At 33.0% G+C, this 23,430-nt stretch overlaps 3 protein-coding genes across 3 annotated transcripts; all 3 read right to left on the bottom strand.

The window, feature by feature from the left end:
• Positions 1-282: 282 nt before the first annotated feature.
• On the bottom strand, positions 283-1,239 carry LOC130869693 (olfactory receptor 8K5-like). Its single transcript, XM_057762077.1, has one exon. The coding sequence runs from the start codon at positions 1,231-1,233 to the stop codon at positions 283-285; it is 951 nt and encodes a 316-aa protein (XP_057618060.1). The 5' UTR covers positions 1,234-1,239.
• Positions 1,240-8,665: 7,426 nt separating this feature from the next.
• On the bottom strand, positions 8,666-9,592 carry LOC130869524 (olfactory receptor 8K5-like). Its single transcript, XM_057761767.1, has one exon. It carries the CDS (start codon positions 9,590-9,592, stop codon positions 8,666-8,668), a length of 927 nt encoding a protein of 308 aa, XP_057617750.1.
• A 4,669-nt stretch (positions 9,593-14,261) lies between these two features.
• Positions 14,262-15,203, bottom strand: LOC130869484 (olfactory receptor 8K5-like). The gene has a single exon (XM_057761690.1). It carries the CDS (start codon positions 15,201-15,203, stop codon positions 14,262-14,264), a length of 942 nt encoding a protein of 313 aa, XP_057617673.1.
• Between the last annotated feature and the right edge of the window lie 8,227 nt (positions 15,204-23,430).

A 23,430-nucleotide genomic window follows, 5' to 3' on the forward strand; every position in this document is an offset into this window, starting at 1 on the left:
CACATGTTGGAGGAATATTTTTAAACATGTGTTCCCATTTCTATAATATTAGTTCAGTGGAAATGTTAAAACATATTGAATCAAAAGTTAAAGATGTTGGAAGGAAAGTGACACTTAATGGAGCTCTGTAGCTAAGAAATATTTTATGTGACTACATGGAATGCATTATAATATTGTTTATTATTGTGAGTTTTTCATTTTGTTAATCAAAAGGAATTGCTAATATAGATACTAGTATTGACATACTTTATCAAATTTTGTATTAGCATTCTGCATTTTATATTAAGTACAAAGTTTACATTGGTCTGTAAAGACTCTTAGAAAAGCATTTTTCACTTCTTTGTTTCTAAAGCTGTAAATCAAGGGATTCAGCATGGGAATCACTAAAGTGTAAAACACAGACGTTATTTTATCAGTTTCAAATGAGTGTGTGGATTTGGGCTGTAAGTACATGAAGAGTAGAGTCCCATAAAATACCACCACCACTGTCAGATGAGACCCGCAAGTGGAGAAGGCCTTTTTCCTGCCTTCTGAAGAATGCATTCCATATATGGCTAACAGAATCAGAAGGTAAGATGCTAAGACTACGAAGAGGGAGGAGATCAAATTAAGTGCCGAAAATAATATGATCACCAATTCTATATCCCGTGCATTTGAACACAGCAAAAGTAACATGGGAACGTTGTCACAGTAAAAATGACTAATGACATTAGAGCCACAGAAAGTCAATGTAAAAATCTTACTAGTTATTAACACAGCCTGGAAGATACTGTAGAGATATGGAATGCCCACCAGCACATGACAACGTCTCTGAGACATGATGGCACTGTAGAGCAAAGGATTGCAGATGGCCACATAGCGGTCATAGGCCATTGCAGATAAGATAAAAAGTTCACTGATAATAAAAGCGATGTAGAAAGCCATCTGTATGGCACAGGCATAATAAGAAATGACATTTTGATCCAATACAAAATTCACCATCATCTTTGGGTAAATGACAGTACAGTTGCCAAGATCAATGAAAGCCAAGTGTCTGATAAAATAATACATAGGTGTGTGAAGGTGATGATCCAATTTGGTGAGAATGATCATGCCCAGGTTGCCTATCAAGGCGACTCCGTAGATGACTAGGAAGACACCCAAAAGAGGAAGCTGCAGATCTGGCCTGTGCGTGATTCCTGTCAGAATGAATTCAGCTGGCACTGTTGAATTCCCGGGACTCATTTCAACCATCTGAGAAGATACACAAGTGTCATCAACTTTTGCATAAACTCCCCAAGCAAATCCAAGGACAAGACAAAAAGTAGCATTTAATGACTCATAGAAAAATGATTTTTACAACTGATTCTAAATGTTAAATAAAGATTGGAAGTTCTAACTTTTAAAAGGGAAGTTCCTGTGGGATACACTTAACATTATCGTTTCTACTCTTACTAGATTAGTTAAAGACAAGATAAAATTTGTATTCTAATGGTTGAGAAAAAAATGATTTTATTATTTTTTCAGATACTGTCAATCCAATCAATAAATTCTATTTTTTATTTATTATTTATTTATTTATTTTAGGATTCCCTAAATGGGCTATTCTTTTTTTTTTTTTCTGGAGCATCGGACTGAAATTCCAAGGTCCAAATCAGGAGCAGAAGGAGAGAGAACACGAGCAAGGAATTCAGGACCGCGAGGGGTGCACCCACACACTGAGACAATGGGGATGATCTTTCGGGAACTCACCAAGGCCAGCTGGACTGGGTCCAAAAAAGCATGGGATAAAACCGGACTCGCTGAACATAGCGGACAATGAGGACTGCTGAGAAGTCAGGAACAATGGCACTGGGTTTTGATCCTATTGCTTGCATGTACTGGCTTTGTGGGAGTCTAGGCAGTTTGGATGCTCACCTTACTAGACCTGGAAGGAGGTGGGAGGTCCTTGGACTTCCCAAAGTGCAGGGAACCCTGACTGCTCTTGGGGCTGATATGGGAGGGGGACTTGATTGGGGGAGAGGGAGGGAAATGGGAGGCGGTGGCGGGGAGGAGGCAGAAATCTTTAATAAATAAATAAATAAAATAAATTCTTATATGGAAATATTTGCTATATTTTATATTTTACTAGAAGACCACATTTTTTCTCTAATAGTCTATCTTTTATCTATGATATTTCCCATTGCGTTTAGGCAAGCTTACATATAAGGATTTAGACAACATGAAAATAATGACATTTCAGTTCAGTTTTGTGTTTGAACAGTTAAGGTCCTATGTAGGTTTTGTAATGATTGTTTTTAAAAAGGGACGACTATGTCAAAATTGCAAAGAGAGCTATATGTTTATCTCGTAGCAATTGGTCAGCCCTGAAAATATAAAGAGAAATAACATTACATGGAGTGAACAGGATATATTTAATACATATTCACATATATTAGTGTCATAGATATATATTGAGTGTATCCATATTTACATATATATATATCCATCATGTACATATGTATATGCATATATTTATGCAATAACATTTACTGAAAAAGAGGCTATGAATTTGAAGGATCATGTGAAGGGTTATATGGGAAGCCTTGAAAGGAGGAAAGAAAGGGGATATTGTAATTATATTATGGTCTAAAAAATAAGTTAATTAAAATAACTTTCTTTTTCCATTTTAAATTATGTCCACTGTAGTTTAGCTGAAATCATGAACCATGTCTACAAATATTTGTGGGAAGAAATTAAATGGTCAATGAGTTGATGATACTGTTTTTTTAAATAGTTACTTGGAACATTTATAAGCATAAAAATTACTGAGAAATATCATTAAACAAAGTCATATTCCAATGAAGAATTGAAGTTAGAAAAACTTCTTTTTCAGCATATGAACATGAATCTGAAATTTCATTAATAAAAATAGTACACTATAGTGTGTTGTTACTGCAACTGAACTCCAAATTTTTCTACTTTAAATAAATATTCACCTTTATTTCTTCAGTGGTTGTATAACGTCTTTGTTTATTTCTTTCATGTAATGTAAATAGCAACAGCAAAAGAAAAATTCAAGGAAAAGAAACAAAAACGAACACATAGTAAGACAAAAATTACTAATTTAAGAAAATAGTACAGGCTTCAAGACACACAAAAGGTGAATGTTTTCTTTCTAGTACATATTGTTTATGCTTTATACATGTATCATTAGTACTTTATTTTTATACTTTATTAATATGTAACACTATAAAAACAGGAATTGTGGTGAGTCACTTTCACACCATTTTAGCCTTTATTAAGTTTCATATGAATAGCTAACTAATTACAGAATTTTACATTGGAGTATTTAAAATAGATGATTTCTAATATTTCAGTAATAAGTACCATTAAATGGAAAACTAGAAAAAAATATCAAATCTGTTCCAATTTGTGACAGAAAAATCAATTCATTCTAATGTTTTGAAAGTAGCTTCTTTCACACTCAGAGTTGCCACAGTGAGATGTGGAAACAGGTAACTGTAACTTTAATGAAAGAAGAAACTGGGTATTTAACTTCTCATATAATGTGCACCGTAGAGTAGTAGAAATATATTGCCTAGGCATCAGGTAGAAATGCCAAGACCCCGGGTTAAAATCTTGAACAGTAGCAATGCATTTAATCTGAGGTTGTTTGCAGTAATCACAGCAATCGACTTCAGTGGTGTTGGATTTGCCTCTGGGGGAGGGGCTGTATATTGCTGGGCCACCTCTGCCCTGTTCCTAGTTGAAGCTGTCTGCTGCTTCACCCTTGAGTTCTACTCTTATTTAAAGACCTGTCTTTACTTACAACTAACAACAAATACCGTACTTCTAATTGAAAACTTTAATTTTATTTCTTTTTATTTTTAAAGAGCCTTATTTTACATACCAATCCCAGTTCCCTGGCCTTCCCTTCCTCACACTCCCCCTAACTTCTTCCCACCCTTTCTCCCATCCGCTTCTCAGAGAGAGTTAGGCCTCCCACTTAAAGGAAGTCAAAAAAGGCTGTCACATCAGTTGAGGAAGGACCAAGGCCCTCCCTCCCTCTATCTAGGCTGAACAAGGTTTCCCAATTCATTAGGACACAGATCCTGCTGTGTTATGGATGCGCTGGACTGAGTAAAATAATTCAGGATTGGAATGACAATTTTCTTTCACTTTGCTGTGTTTAACTTGTTCCAACAATTCTTCCAGATCATTCCTTAAGTCTATTTTCATTTTCAGTCACTATATCCTTTTGAAGATGTCTAGGTTCCATTACTATTCTATTTTTCTTTCTTTACAAAGAGAATCTCTGGTTTCTTTTGAGTATCCTACGTTACACAAGCAAAATAGACCTGCTTGGGCTCACAGAGCACAAAAGATTTCAACTGTATTTCTATGGACAACAATTAGGAATTAATTTGTGCTCACGTTTCTGAAAAGTTTCATAAATCTTTAAAAATCTCTACTTATTTTTTCCATTTACTTAATCTTTACATTGTCTGGTATTAGAAAAAAAAAACATATGGTAAACAGTTTTGTGGATCATTAAAACAAATGATGAAAGCCTGTGAACGTGCAGGTGCCGTCCAAAACCAAAATGACTTTTGCATTATAAGATACAATGAAATGCCTTAAAAGACTCCATTTAGAAGTGCGGGTTCATAGGTTTACATTGAAATTGTGTGTTATTTATAAAAACTGCATAGAATATGCTAATTATACTTGTTTATTTTTGGAAAATCAAATGAAACTGGGTTTCTTATATTTTTTACCTGGACATCTCATTTTAATAATTTGAACTGGTGAGATCATTGATACTTTTTAGGTTTTAAATTTTCTTTTCAACTTGCAATTTCTAAATCTCCTATTCATCTCTTGTAGAGTGTGCAACACATGTTCAATTCATAGAATTTCATTTCTCCTACAAATAAATACTCATGCAGGTGGTAACAATTATCAAAGCAGATATTTACCTTCTGTGACATTCCGGAGAGCCACAGTTCTCACAGACAGTGAACTAGCAGTAGGGTCTAAGACTCAGTGAAGACTATGAACTCAGGTCACCATAAGACCTGTGGAAATTCCTTCTCTCCACTCACAGAGGTTTTGATTTCCTTCTCTGAACTTACTCTTCATTTTGCTCCAGAGAGGGGAAATTTATGGTTTTCCTAATTATTTGTGGTGTTCCCAGAGGTGGTAGCATATAATTTGTTCAGTTTATTATGCCTAAATTATCTGAGAATTTTGTTAAACAAAGTTACATTGATGTCATCCAACCCTCTCCCCAGTGAGAAAACATAAAGTCAGTTCTCAAAAGAATCAAAGCAACAAACTGATCTGAGAAATTCCATGGAGACTCAAAGTGTTTATGGACCCTGACAGACTAGGCTACAGAGTTTAGTACTGAGGCATTAATGGAAAACTCTTTAATACCAGTTGATCTGTATAAAATGGAGAAGAGTCATGGTGGTACATGTTATATGTATTTGTTTGTCCACAGCTTATTTTTACTTATAGATATTTTATCCTCATGAGTAACTGATCCAAAATGATACGATATGGTTTTTCATTTATTTCACAGTTGGATCAACCTTCATCAAGTCTAAAGTCAAGTGGTTTTTAGGAGGGATTAATAATAACTAAGGAGACTTTAGCTCCCAGAACCTGTTGAGCACCTTTGATTTTGTTTAAATAATCAAATTAATAAGAGTTATCTACTAGAGACATAGCTGATCACTTCACAACTACCTAAAACATAAGTAAAATCTTTGAAGCTAAAGGCACTAAGATACTCTTCATATAAGATGTCTTTTCTAGAATATTTCTTTACTGCATAACCAGATTTTGTTTAGAAATGATGGCAGGGATCTTCACAAAATTATCTAGTCAACAACTGGCTGACAGAAATGAGGTCTTCAGGAGGCTTGACAAAATATAGGCATCCTCAAAAGAACTCACCATTGAAGAATTCATAAAAATAACCCATGATTCATGAGAAGATATCAGGATACCAATATTAGTATGCAGTGTTTACTCTTAATTTTATAATATCATGAGAAAATAAGTAGTGGTGATCATTGTGCTGTGTGTAGGTGGAATGGCCAACTCACTGAAACATACATAATTCAAGAAGAGTTGCTCACACTGTTGGGGATGGATTTACATGAGCATATTCATAATTAATTGCTTCATGTCACCAAAGTTCTTCACAAGCAGGAAGCACAGTATAACTGAAATGTATCAGCCTAATGTGTGAAAGCTGACATAGCTACAAGTTGTTCTCAGATGCAAGACAGGAACAGTCGCAATGATTTGATTCAGTGTTTGATACCTAAATTAGATTCCTTAACTCATCCCTCTGTGGTTTGCACTGTCCTTACTCTCACTCAGCATATTCATTTTCTACACTTATCTTTTATTCATCAATAAAAATAAAATATATTCTTCAAAATTGAAACATGTCAATTATGCAAGTAAAATATTGATTCCTCTTTTATGGTTACAACTCATCCAAGAGACATTCAAAACATGTTTAATATTGGAAATCACATTAAATATAATTTCATCAAATAATACTATAATACTTAACAATTGGGAGTTTTGAGACAGGGTTCCTCTGTGTAGCTTTTGAACCTGTCCTGAAACTCACTTTGTAGATCAGGCTGGTCTTAAATTCACAGAGATTCGCCTTACTCTGACTCCTGAGTTCTGGGATTAAAGCCATGTGCCACCACGGCCCAGATTAATAGTTAACACTCTAAAGGACATATGTCATATCATTTTCTGAAATTGCAGATAAAACATGCTAATGTAAATGTAATAAGGATATGAAACAGAGAAGCTAGCTTTCTCTGTTTCTTTAAAGAATTAATGGACATGGGTTGAAAAACATCCATACCAAGAAATCTGACAATGAAATATGAAAAGAGAACAGAGTTGAGTTTGATAAACACCCCCACTTATTGACATTTTAAATCATTAATTTATATTATAACCTGTATCAGTAAATGATATTTGTCTGAGATAAACAATAAATGGGTGTTTGTTTGTCATGGGGGAGATGTAAAATCATATTCAAACTGTCCAGAATTGAAACCGCAAAGATGGGGGGGAGATAACAGAACCCATAAATGCAACGGATACAAATGTTCAGTAGAATATTTTCACCACAATTACATTTTCTTATTAAATATTGCCTTAGGAAAACATTGTAGATGGAAATACCACTGAATAAAATGGATTTCATATGCTCTCATCTGAGGGATTTTAAATAAAGAAAAATAAGATGGATATAACACCTTTGGAATTTAATTTTTGAAAATATCACTATGATTTACAAAATATATTAAATATTGTAAAAGAGATAAAAATCGAACAGGTTACAAACAAGATTGACATTTATAGGATGTAGGTGATTACTAAACAAAAGGAAATAAGGAGTAGAACTTGAAATTTGGAAGGCCTGGTAAGGCGACATTGGTGGAAATGGAGTGGGCCATTCAATCATATTTCATTGTATATATGTATAACATTTTCAAAGAATACATTAAAATCAATAAATAAGTTATTAAGCTAAGACAACAAAATCATGTTTTCAAGTATTGTAAGAAGCTAGATTCCTTGTATGTAACTGGGAGATGAGGATAGTTGTAAAACCGCATGTCCTGCTGCTTTCAAGATTCAAAGAAAGATACATATCCAAAAAAAAAAATCGATAATGCTAAAATTAGGAAACCATGGAGAAGTCAGTGACAGACAGATGAATACTTTTAAATACATAAACTCAAAAGAAGAAAATAACAATATTGGTTTTAGAATTAAAATAGAGAAAGTTAAGTGTAAGACCTTAACATTTGCTATTTTTCATATATAAAATAAGGTATACACTAACACTTCAATATCAGCCGTTTTTTTTTTTTTTCAATAAGGAATTGTATTTGAGTGAAAGAGAAACAGACAGACTGGCTGTCACATCCAAAAAAGTATGAGCAGGGCTTCAGATATTGCTCAGAGGGAAGAGGCTTACTACTTCAGTATTAATATTGACTTGTTGACTATTACTCCAGTACCCGTGGGATCCAACATCTCTCACCTTAATGGGAGATCTACACTTATGTACACACACACAAACACACATAACTGATCACATAGTCATACTTAAAGTGTTATGAAACATGTAAGCAAAATTTATTATTTATATTAAAATAACCAAAAAATCACTTTTACTGAATGTGAATGTCTTAAAGATAGTTTTCAACATTTATTAGTTTGTACCTGTATGAATGACATGTTTTCTGAAAAAGACTTAGAGACTATTTTTAATCATATTTTATTTATTAATACAACAAAAACAGTGAAGATAGATGTCCCCCCCAAAATATTGCAGACAAAAATGTAAGTTACTGATATAGAGTATCTAATTTGTCCACCTTTGTTAAAATATAAACTTGTGTATTACTGAATTAAACATTTATTCTGAAACAAGAAATGATAGTCAGAATGCAATATTAAATTGATGTTTAAACTATAAGAATGAACTTAAGTACATATAAGTGAAACAGTATTTGTTAACATGAACTATAATACATTATTTATGAGGAGTTAAATTGTGCAACTCTTGTAGAAATTTTTATCATATGATAGCTATAGTTATCAAAGATTAATATAGGATTATTTAATACTGAACAAAACAAAGTCTTCATAGAACTTTAAAGACTCTATGCAAAGCATTTTTGACTTCTTTGTTCCTTAAACTGTAAATCAAGGGGTTTAGCATGGGGATCACTAAAGTATAAAACACAGAAGCCATTTTGTCCGTTTCAAATGAGTGAGTAGATTTAGGCTGCACGTACATGAAGAGCAGGGACCCATAGAATACCACCACCACTGTCAGATGGGAACCGCATGTGGAGAAAGCTTTCTTCCTACCTTCTGCAGAACGCATTCGAAATATGGCTAACAGAATCAGCGCGTATGACGAGAGCACGACAAGAAGAGACGAGATTAAATTAAAGGCTGAAAACAATATAGTCAGCAATTCCGTCTCTTGCACTTGAGAGCAGATCAAAGGTAGCAAGGGGACAACATCACAATAGAAATGACTAACGACGTTAGTGCCACAGAAAGTCAACGTGAAATACTTGATAGGGAACAGCAGAGCCTGGAAGGTCCCGTAGAGGTACGGAATACCGACAAGCACATGGCAGCGCCTGGGAGACATGACGGCACTGTAGAGCAGAGGGTTGCAGATGGCCACATAGCGGTCGTAGGCCATAGCGGACAAGATTGAAAGTTCGCTGATGATGAACATAATGAAGCAGGACATCTGTGTGGCGCAAGCATAATAGGTGATGGTGTTTTGATCTACAACAAAATTCACCAGCATCTTGGGGCAGATGGCAGTGGAATTTCCAAGATCGATGAAGGCCAGGTGTCTGATGAAAAAGTACATCGGGGTGTGTAGGTGAGAGTCGAGCTTGGTCAGAATGATCAGGCCGAGGTTTCCCACCACGGTGATTGCGTAGATGGTGAGGAACACTACAAACAGAGGCAGTTTCAACTCAGCACTCTGGGTAACTCCCATCAGGATGAACTCCTTAGGCATTGTTGCATTGTGTCGGTCCATTTGTTTGATCGAGAATTAGTTCTTCTTGGCGAAACTAAATAAAATTTTATTAAACATTTTCATGACCATATAAACACTGCAGAAATCATAATTAGAATAGATATTTATTCACAAAATAGACAACACCAGTAATTTTTACATATTTTTGAACAAAATAAAATTTGGCTTTCTAAAGTAGGGAAGATGTATGAAATACATAAAGGAATAGGAACAATTAATCTCAAAACCCAGCAAGTTTTCATGTGAATACATAAAAAATGTATCCATGTAAATAATAAATATTCAGTTTCAAAAGACTTACTCAGTCTATCATATCAGATTTCCGTTCTTTCTGAAAATTCATATATAATCTTTATTTTCTCTAGGCCATGGAACTAATGCAAACATACAATCATGTCACCAACTAAATATAGAATAATAAGGTTTAGCCATGATCAATAAATGGAGTTTGTAATTATAACTGTCATATTGGCATTAGTCAATCTGGATAAAAATTCAAGTGATTATTTATATTTGATATTTAGTGAGTACATTAAGGTGGTTTGACTAATGACTTTTATTAATTGTCAAAGCTACCTACCATCATGAAGTAATGGCTTCAAAGAACATTCTTACTTTCAATGTTTGAAATATGTCTGCTATTTTGTTACTATAATTATTGTATTTATATATTGGGTTATATTTTGGCAATATTTTGGCAACAGTTTATTTACAATAGGATACATAATTTCTATAATACAGAAATATTCACAATTATGTTTTAGCTTACTCATCTATTTCATTTTTAATAAAGAAAAACCCATAATTAGCATAAGTCTTACATGGTCAGAATCTAGTCCTGAAAATATATATGATTTAAATCAGCATCCAAGGAGGTCAAATGCTTAATTCAACGTTCTTTATTTCCTTCCTCACTGTAGAAATAAACTTTATAAAGTAATCAATTATTTGAAATGTTATAAAAATTCTGAAATTTTCATATCACAGTATTTGTGATGTGAAATTTTATGATTTTAAAAATATTTCAATGATAATAGCTTCATTTGTGAATAAATGTAAATAATCAGAAAAGATGTAATGAAAAGTATAGTTGATTTACTCTAATACATTTAAATTCCTCTATTATATTCTTTTTGACCTCATTAGGAACGTGCGACTTTGTAAGAATATCAGAGTATTCTACGATGATGGAAGACATATGTAAAGCCAGCTGTAAATAGAAAAACTAGGATTTTGCTCTAAGATGCAAGCCTTCAAGCTTCAAGCCAGAGAAGCCTGTCTCTGTCTTATTGAAGCTGAAAACAATCTAAAAAATCTGTAATTGGTATTTATTTTACATTTCTGATTCTTGAGCTAGGAACTGACAAAATGTGGTACTTAAAACTGCTGGCTATTTCTCTAGACCCCTTTAAGATGTACAGTTACACTTAATTTGTTTATTTGTTTTGGGAAGCCACATAAATCCCATGGAAGGATTGTGTAGGTCAGAGACAACATGCAGGATTATGGTCTCTCTTTCCATAATATGTATTTAGAAAGTAAACTCAGGTTGTCCCCCTGAGTATATGCTATCATTACTTTGAGACATATTGACACCACTATTTCCTTTTCTGAATTGAGGTTTTTCTGTTATTTCTCCTTTGATTTAAAATACTGTTTCAGACTCCTTATTTCCCACAAATAAGAATAACAGTCTCTCATCTTTTGAAACTATCTTGTGAATTGTTATTATAGTGTTTTATGATAAGAAGATGAGAAGTACCAGGTAAAGAAAGGGAGTGAGATTTTTCAAAGTTTCAGTCCTTTCTACCACGGATTCTCTAGTTTGTTGCCTCTCTCTAGTATGCATATTAGGAGTTAACTTCCTTGGGTGAAAATGAATTCTTCTAGCTTTCACCATTCTTCCTTTATGAAAAATAATCAATATTTCAATTCTTTAAAATTTAATAAGAAGGAAATTTATTGTAGCATTCTATTTATATTCTACAACTCTTAATATTTTCTATACTTGTCATTATTTAATGACTATTCAGCATAAAATATTCCACTGGTGAGCAACTTGCTAAGAAAATTAACCATGCAAGGAAAAATTCCTACAAATGCATGTAATGACATTATATGAAACCACCAAACTTTTTAAATATTGTCTGAGAAATGCCTAAAATGGATATTCTTCAAACATTGCACAGCAACCATTTATTCTCAGACAATATATTAGAGATTGCATAGGATATGTGCTACGATTTACTGAGGTTTATCTGAGAATCTAACATGTTTGAGCACCCCATATACTAAGTTCTGCAAGTCTAATAAATAATAAGCTTTTTAAAAAGTAACGTTTTGATTAAAACATTTAGACATTTCTAACTTTGGCTTCACTTTAATTTTTAAATATCACTGTTATTTCTCACAAATAAAAGCGAGGTAGCATATCTATCTATTTTATTACTTTGAACATTAAAATACCATATTGCACCAGTGAACCTTCATTAACAATTAGAAACTTTGTGTGGTCCATTTGAGAAATTCACCTCCTACTGGTCTGTGTAGTATTTATGGTCAGACATATTAGTAAGTTCCCACACACCTAGTAATCAAAATCCAAGATAGTAAGTATCCACTTACCTTTAATAAAGAATCAGATTTTCCTTTCTAATATTATACCTATTTTCTTTGTGCAAAGAGATTTTATAACGTTTTTCTCTCTTGGTAAAGCTCCTTAGGGAAATTTTATTTAATTTCATATACATCATTACAACTAAATCACTTGAGAAACTTAAAAACAATGCTTGGTATTTGGTGCTAATTACTTAGGATAATCTACATGTTCCCCTGGGGAAATATGTAAAGAACAATTCAAAGAGAGAAACAAAATATCGTGAATGAGTGATGCAGTCCCAAAGAGATGTACAATGTAAAGACACTCTTACATTCACTTCTATGGGAATTATGATTAAAGTACAAGTGTCTAGCTCAGAAAATATTATAGCTGGAGAGAAGTTTCATTCTACTACAAGTAGAATCATCCTATGTGTATGGAATATATTTTCATACGTTTAAGGTGCTATTCACCATGACTTATCAGAAAAAAAAAATCTACTCTTTAGTATAGTAAGCCAACTCTCATAACATCGCATTTATTTCCTCTTTTTGACCACAAAATGCAAAAAATGAGAAAAAAATCAAATAGAGTAAAAAATTGATGTGTCATTAAAACAGGGATTTAATTTTGATCTATTTACGTATCTTTAAATTAAGACAAAGGACATGTTAACAACAACAACAAGATCTGCAGCCATGCTTTAAATTGTGCTACCAAATGCCCAATGGAATTAGGAATGTTTACTTTTGGATCTGCTCAAAGGACTTTGTGACTGTGGTGCCAACAGCAGGGACACAAGCAGGGATCGTGAGTTGGAATACATTCTAATCTACTAATCTACACAGTGATTTTCCAGTCATCCAAAGAGATACAAGAAACACCAAACACATACTCCTTATTTTCTTCTGTTAGTCTCCAGATTACTAGTGAAAATTACCCATGCCTTGATCGTTTTGAGGAGAGTGTTGAGAGAAGAAAGAGAATGAAGAAATTCTGTAATAAATTTATAATCTCAAAAATAAAATAAATTTTCAAGCAACAAATGTTTAAAAAGATAATATCATTAAAACATTAACACAAACGATTTAACAATATTTTAAATGAGATCACAAGACTTAGTAAGCATAGGGGTAGCCTCTTAGTGGGATATAAAGATATTCTCATTGAAATGAGGAGACTCATTTAGACTCATAGAAGATGTACAGATTGGTGCAACCAGTGTGGATATACAGGAGAGAGAATATTAAATATTTTATTTAAAAAGCACACCATAAGTTATCATTCCTCTTTTGACTACACAGCCATGGAAATGATGTCAGTCTCAAAAATCATAACTGATAGAGATAACTCCTTCTACTTCAGCAATACACATCTATACACTTGCATAATGAATGACTATACAACTTTCAAATAGAAAGTAGAAACTTCAATTTCTAATAATTAGCCTATAGAAAATCTGCAAATGAAACTAAGATACAGAACAGAAATACTACATGATGCACATGGAAATTCAATTCAAAATAAAAACACAAAGGTTACTAGAATTGGAGGCAGAGAGTGAAGAAAATGCAAGGCCTGGTGCAGAGTGTATAGTATAATGAATATTCTAAAGAGCTAAGCTATAGCTTGAATTTTATAGATAACAGAATACTAAAATTTCACAAAAAGATTTCCTGCACAATGACAGAAACAACATGGCATGAACTGAATGGGCCATAGTTATGAATATATATATATATACATATATACATATACATATATACATACATATATATACATAAATATATGTATGCAATAGCAATTAATTTTAAAGAGGCAATGAATTTTAAGGAGAGTCAGGAGAATTACATGCAAGGATTTTTAAGAGGAAATGAAAAATCTCAAGAAAAGTTAAAAACCTTCTAAAAAATAATGGATAGAAAAAGAAATAAATGAAAATGTGTGCTGATATAACATATTAAGAATGTGAGAAATATCTAAGTTATCCTAGTGACACGATTAGACAAAAGAATATTGTAAAATAGTACTTATGTTTTTATAATTTATTATGATACATAGTACTGAATATTAAATATTAATTTTAAATTGATTCTTTAATACCCTGTAGAAGGCACTTTTTACCTCCTTGTTCCTTAAACTGTAGATCAAGGGGTTAATCATGGGGATCACTAAAGTATAAAACACAGATGCTATTTTATCATTTTCTGAGGAGTGAGTAGATTGAGGCTGCAAGTACATAAAGAGCAGAGTCCCATAGAACACCACAACCACTGTCAGATGGGAACCACAGGTAGAAAAAGCCTTTTTCTTGCCTTCAGCAGAATGCATTCGACATATGGCTATCAGAATCAGAATGTAAGATCCAAGGACTACCAAAAGAGAGGAGATCAAGTTCAATGCTGAAAATAAAATGATCAACAGTTGTATTTCTTGAGTATTTGAGCAGAGCATAGGTAGCAAGAAAACATCATCACAATAGAAATGGTTGATGACGTTAGAGCTACAGAAGCTGAGTGTGAAAATCTTACTGGTGAACAGCAGAGCCTGGAAGATGCTGTAAAGGTATGGAATGCCCACAAGTACATGGCAAAGTCTCTGAGACATGATTACATTGTAGAGCAGAGGGTTGCAGATGGCCACGTAGCGGTCATACGCCATTGCGGACAAAATAAAGAATTCACTGATGATGAACATGAGGAAGAATGACAACTGTATGGCACATGCATAGAAAGAAATGGCTTTGTGATCCACAAGAAAATCCACCAGCATCTTGGGGCAGATGGCCGTGGAATTCCCAAGATCAATGAAAGCCAGGTGTCTGATGAAAAAGTACATAGGTGTGTGTAGATGAGAGTCCAACTTGGTCAGAATGATCATGCCCAGGTTTCCCATCATGGTTACAGCATATATGATGAAGAAGACTCCAAACAAGGGGAGTTGAAGCTCAGAGCTCCTTGTGATTCCCATCAGGATGAACTCAGATAGAGAGGTTGTATTCTTTTGCCCCATTTCATCCAGTTATATCCTTGGGAAGAAGCAAGCATTGTTTCAAACTTTTATTGAATTGTAATTGTAGGATGGATGGCTATTTTCAAATACTTGTTCACAAACAAAATTTGCACATGATCTTTTATATAAATGTATATACTATTTTACTTTGCAAATGAGATTTTTCAGAAGACATATGCTGCTGTATAAAGATTTCCATATCATTATATTTCAATCATATACATATGTAAAACATGGATATTAATATGCAAATGTTACTTTACACAAAGGGCTTGGGTCTTGAGAATGAATCTTTATTTTGCTGATTTTGTGTATGGAATTTTATTTATCTTTGAAGATTGAGAAATTGAAAGGATGAAAATAAATTTTGACTATTATAGTTACTTAATTTTTTCCAAGTTTGGGGAGACATATTCCAAGTTGGGGAGAAATACATAATTGTATATCTTTATAAATATTCCCAAATATATAAGTAATCATTTTTAATATTCTATGATAATTTCTATTCATGATATTTGGGGTGAATTGGTGAATGGTACTGCACAATTTTCTGAAATTTCATAATGATGAATTGAGAGAACTCTTGTCATTCAACAATAACTTCTAGTCTGTTAGAGAAAACTCTTCTGAAAATACTTAGCACAATATATGGAATTGTGCTTCATATTGTATAAGTGAAAAACCTTGCTAATAAATATGGTGTGTGATTGCTTCACCACGATTAAGTATTGGTTGCTTGTGACTCAACTTGCACATATGATTTTATATTTGTTTCTTTCAGTAGAGTGGTCACCCATTTTAAGCTTTCAGATACAATGTTTGGATACATTCCTGTTAAGTATTAGTATTCAAAATTTTTCTTTGTACATTTTTCCATAATTATTTTATGATCCCATGTAGAAAAGTGACAGGGCTTTACGACATATTTTCTTAACATTTTGTACATGTTAAAGGATTCATTTTGAAAGGTACTCATTTCAGTAGGAAACTTTTATCCTGTATATGTTTCTTATTTATATTATTTGTGGTATAGATTTATATATATTCTTAAATAAAGTCGGTTTATTTTAAATCTAAATATAGCATTTTGATGTTTATCATTATATAGGATTCACACCAAAACTTAATTTTTCTTTATGTGTAAACCTAATATAATGCTTCTGAAAATAATCATATGTGTGAGAACAGTGATGAATTATTGGTATACCTCGCACCACTCCTCATCAATATAATAGATCTGGGATACCTGTTCAAATGATAAAATTTAATATTCTAAGGCTACAAAGCAACTACAGAAAACACAAGTTAATGCAGTGTTTTTGTCATGTAGGTCAAGGAATCAAATAACGTCAATAGCCAGAGACCAGGCATGTTATGAGCATACTTGTGTGTTATACCAAACAATAAATTGCTTACCTTTGACAAAGGGTAATTTCTCATATTCTAAATCCGTTGTACTTCCTCTTTCAGTTGCAAGAATTTATGCTTTTGTTTGTTCTCTCTGATGTTCCCTGGAGAAATATCTTAAATTTGTTCATATGATCACATCTGGATCATCTTAGAGACCTAAGATTTTGTTGTGTCTTTCTAATTGTCTGCGATGCACTGTGTACTCTCCAAGGGGAATGTAAAGGGGACCGTGGAGGAGACAAACAATGTAAACATTCTGTGTGAATTCCACAGGGACTAGAATAACTTAAATATACCGTATCCATTTATTTAAGGGCAGCCAATTATTAATGCTATCACGGGAAATTTGAAATGTGCTTTAACTCTGTAGAAGTGGAACACTTCCAAAATCGTGATATAATTATGGATGCAATATTGCTGCCACATAAGACGACTTTTGTTTAGACTATGACTCAGAAAAACATATGGGAAACAATAGACTTATCCTTCAACCTACATTGGTGAGTTAGATATTACAAGTCCTGAGCATCCAGCTTTGTCCTTCTGAAATCCACATTATAACAGCTAAAATATTTAGAGTGCAGCTTTTGTCTTGAGTTTGAGACAAATTATCCTTGCATATGAGAAATATTTGCAAACCATGGCACCACAATAACTATTTCAATGAGTACCCAACTATTGGGCACCCTGAATAAAGTCATGAGTTCTTTAGGATAACAGACAGTGTTATGATATCAATATTAAACTCTGATATGACTTCCATGTGCTTAAGAATTGAGGTGCATTTACATATAATGGAACATAAAACATACAAATTGATGTTTTCAAAAACTATATGCTATTTGAACTTACTATGAACATACTTAATTGATATACAAAATATTTTAAACACCAAAGAGTATTTCCTCCATGTCCTATATCAGATTCATTTATTACAAACTCATTGCAACCCTTAATTTCCAAATATTTTCCTAGATTCAGGTACTGATCAACTTTCTATATGTAGCAATAATATTTCACATTAGTAGTGAAAATAAAATGTGTACTTAGTTTTTCAATAGTTTGCTTAATTTTGAAATCACTCCTTTTTAAATTTTGCTTTAGGACACTATTGAAAAATTACTTCAATATTTTACTTTTTCTCTTTTGCTGAAAAATAAGATTCTCTTTTTATAAAATATATACTCATTACAGTTTCCCCTTCCATGACTTATCCCAGTTCCTCCCCAAATAATAAAGTTCCACTTTCTTTCTGCCTCTTGTAAAAATAACATGCTTCTAAGAGGTAACAACAAAATATAACAATATAAAATATGGTAAATTAAAAACATTACAATGAAATTGGACAAGGCAAACCAACAGAAGGAAAAGAGCTCAAGAGAACGCACAAGAATCGCAAACTCACTTCTTGACACACTCAGGAGTCCCATTAAAAGCACAACACTGAAAGTTGTAACATCTACACAGAGGGTCCAGTGTGGACCTCTGCAGGCCCCATGCTTGCTGCTCAGATTCAGTGAGGTGATCTGAGCTGTGCTCAGTTAATTTAGACAGCCATGCCCTCCTGATGACTTCCATTTTCTCTGACACTTACGCTATTCCTGCCTCCTCTTCTGCTGGGTTCCCTCAGGTCTCAAGGAGGTATTTTATAAAGACATTCGATTTAGAGCTAAGAATTCTTTTTTTATTTTATTTTATTTTTGGTTTTTCGAGACGGGGTTTCTCTGTGGCTTTTGGAGCCTGTCCTGGAACTAGCTCTTGTAGACCAGGCTGGTCTCGAACTCACAGGTAGGTGTCAGAACAGGACAGTGCCAACAGAGGGACATTGTCACAGTAAAAGTGGTTGATTACATTGGAAGAGCAATAACTCACAGATAAGACACAAGGAGTCACAACGATCGCTGTGAAAAAGCTGAAGAAGTATGTGAGGGAGACCAGCAGAAAGCACACGTGCCGAGACACCACCACCATGTAGAGCAGGGGGTTGCAGAGGCCACATAGCGGTCATAGGCCATCACAGCCAGCATGAAGATGTCTGCAACCATGAAAAGCAGGAATCCTCCCAGCTGGGTGGCACATTCATAGTATAAGGTGGTTTTCTTACTGACTAAGAAATTGACCAGCATTTTAGGAGCAATGACAGTGGAGTTGCCAAGGTTGATGACAGCCAGGTGTCTGAGGAATAAGTACATGGGAATTTGAAGTCGTGAGTTCACGGTGGTGAGGATGATGATGCCCACGTTCCCTGCTACTGTCAGTGTGTAGATGAGCAGGAAGACAAAGAAAAGTGGTACCTGCATTTCTGGACGTTGGGATAACCCCATGAGTATGAGCTCAGTGACATGAGTGAGATTCTCAGAAGCCATTTATCTGCTATGCACATCTTCTAATCAATAGAAAACAAAAGTATTAAGAAATTGTTAAAATTATTATCTCTACTAGATAATATGTAGTTAAATGTTTTATTGTGGATCAATGTATTTAAAATCAAAACAGTTATTTATAATAAATTTTACTCATTTCTTGCCTCATTTGTTTTAACCAGAACTAAAACTTCATCAGAGAATAATGAATGTTTAGAAAGGTTTGCATTATATATTTACATACTTTATTTGCTTGCTATAAGACTCCAAGGGTTACTTAGTCTAAGCTATGTATGTTTTCATATGTAAAAATGCATACACACTTTCACACACATTCACACACACACACACACACTTTACACACATTGCCTTACTAGACAAGCAGTCAAACGTTTGAATAGATTTTAGACTGACTTTACAGCATGTGTTTCTTAGAATCCACTGCTCAGAGTATCCTTCACTGATTTCTCCTCCGGTTTTCTGTTTCAGTTGCCCCAACTCAACTCTAGATTTGATCATCCTTTATGTTAGATACTGTACTATTGTAAATTCTAATTATCAATTTTTATCATTTGCTTCTGGAATCTATTTCTATATTCTATTTCAGCTTACTCATATTCTCTTTAAATTGTTTTTATTTCACTTAAAATATTTTGCATATTTTTTTGGTACTGGATCTCACTTAACATTCCAGTCTGACTTCTAAAATGAAATCTTCAACCCTACCCTCTCCCAATCCTGGTGCAGGATTACTGACATGTATAACCACCCTTAATAATTTTATATTACATATATAAAATATATTATTATTTAATATAATATTAATCATGCATAATATTATTTCTATAATTCTGCTTTAATTGTTTCAATTAAGCAAAATATGAAGCAGAAGATATTTCTTTTTTTTGTAAAGCACATACTCTATCAATAAAATTATATCAAGAAAATTTATGTATGTTACTATTCCACAGGATCATGCTACAATACATTTCCAAGTATTTTAACATATAATGAGACAAATGAGTAATCTCATTTGAGGATCTGGGTAAAACAGGTACTAATGTTATAGCCTTTGCATTATGAGTTTGTGGTTTTTATTGCTTTGTGAACTATTTGTTGTTTATCCACTTATATAGTACATTCATAAATACATATGATACATTTAAAAATAAATAATATTATTTAAATGTATATGGTTATATCCTAAAGAAATCTTATTTGTAATTATTCTACATTTAAATATTCATCTATTAATGATCAATAATCAATTGTTCCTGTGAAGGATCTTTGAGCCTGAAATTTATATGATAAATAAATCATGGAATTGTATACTGAAAAAATTTTAGAGCAGGTTACAAAATAACATAAAAAGTGAATAGAGCATGTTCCAGATCAGAGAAGTGGTAAATGTTTGAGTAGGTGGGAATGTGATTACAGTGTTGTGCAATGACCTTGTACATGCATTAAAATTTCCTATTGTACCATATGGTAACTATGCACAAATACCATGTGTCAACAAACATTGTGTTTTAATGTTATGTCACATAATACCAAACAATGTATTTAATAATACAAAACACAATATAAATCTGGAATATTTTTATAATATAGATACAATTTATTTAATCTATATATCCTATATCTGAAAAGTTTATATGTCTGTGTTTCCCTGTTTCTCCCATATTTCCTGTGACATATCACTCTGCCTTCATACACATTTGTTTTGATAGGAGGCTAGCTGACACTTGATGTCTTGTGACTAACTTACATTAAGGAGACTATTTCCTGTCTAGTTGTACACATGAAACTCAAGACATTATTTACTTTGACAATCAATGCAGAGGACATATGTATTCTTATTTTAACAATAAGAACCAAGGATAGAATAAGCAATAGTTAATTGAATTTTTATAAGAATTTGTCCAATTTCCTTCCTGGAGTTTGACTACTTATATATGTCTAATATCTTTAATTACTACAAATTTCTCCAAGTACTGAAAAATGACTAAAGACATATCCAAAAACAACATCATTGTTATAAATATATACTGTTGAAATGAGTATCAGGTAGACGAGAATAAGGCTTTCTTTTTATTTTAAACAGTATCTTGTTTACTTAAACATTTCTCCCAGAATTTTTATTTTTATATTTTGAATTTTTATATTTATACAAATTAAGTTGTAGTTAGAAATATTTAATCAGCAAAACTACACAAAACCTCAATAGCTCAACATTTAAAAACAATGTTAATCATGTTACTGTCCCATATTAACTCTGAAAGTGTCAGGGTTGATTAAGAAATAAAACTTAAAATATTCATAATTTATTTTTGAGATTTCGAGAATTTATTCTATTGGGTCCTCAACATGTATTTTGTCTTTTCACTCAATTAACAGTATTCTAGAAACAAGATGTAAGTCTTGTTGAGCAAAAGACTCAAACCCTACCATTTGAAAAAAAAAAACAAAAAAACAACTGAATGTCTTTGTACATCTTCCAAAAGTTCTTTATAACAAAAAGATTAACTATTAGCACTAGAGTATCTTTAAGTTTTATGGTTTCTTACACTTGATTATGCAAAGTTAAAAAAGAGAAGAACAAGATCAGTAATTTTGCAATTATTCTCTAGAAAAGTAGAACTGCATGCAGAGACAGTTTAGACACATACTATCTACAAGTTTTAAGGCAGATGAGAGCTCTCTGTACCTATGAAAAATGTGCCTCTTTAATCATCATTTCTTCCTGAGAATAAACATCTCTGTTTAATTTATCAATAAATCTATTGGGTATTATTAATGTCTGTTAAAATCACTGAAAAGGGAAATCAGAACTGACGCTGAAGTTGCAAGGTAAATGAAAATTCCAGCTTGAATATATTTTAAATTAGTTGTTTTGGAAGACACTTGGACTCTGCGTCTATACTAATAATAAATAGAATATTTGGTACAACCAACCTGCATGGAGCAACCATCAAGACCTACCACCAGTGTTTCCATTTTAAGATAAATGAAAGGTTTTGCATTTGTCCTGTCTCCGAAGACTTCTGACTGAAATGTAAATACTTGTTTCCTAAAGTCCCTGAACACAAAAAATAAATTTCCCAATAAAACATTGATTCCAGAGCGATAGGCAAATGGTAAGCTCAATTAGTCAAGTCCCCCATTCAAGTTTCCACAGAAAGTTTGCGTATAACTGTTCCTGAATGATTGTGCTATAAGGTGGATTAAATGATTGTGGCTACTTATCTTTTCTTGTGTCTTCAATGCTATAACTCAGTATGACAAATTAATTAAGAAATACTGAAGTTTCCACAGGGAAAAGATGATTGTATAAAATGGTCGCATATTTAGGTTTGTTATACAAGTTGCCTTGGACAGTGTCTCATCACAATAATAGAAATGCAAATAAGGCAAAATTTTTGTTTGGAAATTTTATTTTACAAATAATATAAAATAAGATGATGAAAATAGTTCAATTTTCCCTTTTCATCTTTTTCAAATTATTTTCATTAAGTATACCAAACAAAGGTTTTATTGTGGCATATTCATACATGTACATGATTTACCTTTCCACTACTTTTAAGTCTATTTTTGTTGATATTCTTCTATTAACAAAATAATTCTCATTTCAAGATATGCAAATATGTATGTGTGTATGTAGGTGGAGTTTCTTGGACTTCCAGCTCCTAAATGACATGAAAATTCTTCTTAAACATGAAATCTTGGTGTTGGTTTAGGCTTGTTTTCAATTAGCTCTTTTAACTTTAACCTGTATAAAATAATCTACATTCTGACAATAGCGTGATACCTCTCCTCTGTCCGTTAATTCTGACTTCCTACACATCTTGTAAGCAAATTGCCTGCCTCAGTTTCTTCCCCCAAGCTCCTCTCTCTCCTGGGACATCCTGCCCATCCTCTTCTCCCTAGCTACTGTCCATTGGTCTCTTTATTAAGCCAATCAGAAGAAATGTTAGCAGATGAGGTAAAACAGTGGCACATCTTCACACAGTGTGATCTAATATTATGCTTGTGCATGCATACTTAAATATATATTAGGTCAAATCTCTAGTCTCTATGTAAGAAAAATGTGCAGTATCTTGTCATTTTTTTCTATTACACTCTCTTGTTTTTTTCCACTCTCCTCCTAAGCCCTTTCTATTCACAAGTATAAGTACTAATCTTTCTAATATTAATTTCTAATATAATTCAAAAGATGTTAAAATTTACATGTTACACCAAAAAAAAAAAAAAAAAAGTAAAAAAAGCCGGGCGGTGGTGGCGCACGCTTTTAATCCCAGCACTTGGGAGGCAGAGGCAGGCGTATCTCTGTGAGTTCGAGACCAGCCTGGTCTACAAGAGCTAGTTCCAGGACAGGCTCCAAAACCACAGAGAAACCCTGTCTCGAAAAACCAAAAAAAAAAAAAAAAAAAATTTAAATGTTACCCTAAATACTG

The sequence above is a fragment of the Chionomys nivalis genome, chromosome 2 (genome assembly GCF_950005125.1).
Source record: "Chionomys nivalis chromosome 2, mChiNiv1.1, whole genome shotgun sequence".
In the NCBI taxonomy this organism is placed as follows: Eukaryota; Metazoa; Chordata; class Mammalia; order Rodentia; family Cricetidae; genus Chionomys; species Chionomys nivalis.

What these genes read in the sequence shown, in the direction of transcription:
- LOC130869693 (XM_057762077.1), bottom strand. Translation starts at nt 1,233, where the DNA reads ATGGTTGAAATGAGTCCCGGGAATTCAACAGTGCCAGCTGAATTCATT.
- LOC130869484 (XM_057761690.1), bottom strand. Translation starts at nt 15,203, where the DNA reads ATGGGGCAAAAGAATACAACCTCTCTATCTGAGTTCATCCTGATGGGA.
- LOC130869524 (XM_057761767.1), bottom strand. Translation starts at nt 9,592, where the DNA reads ATGGACCGACACAATGCAACAATGCCTAAGGAGTTCATCCTGATGGGA.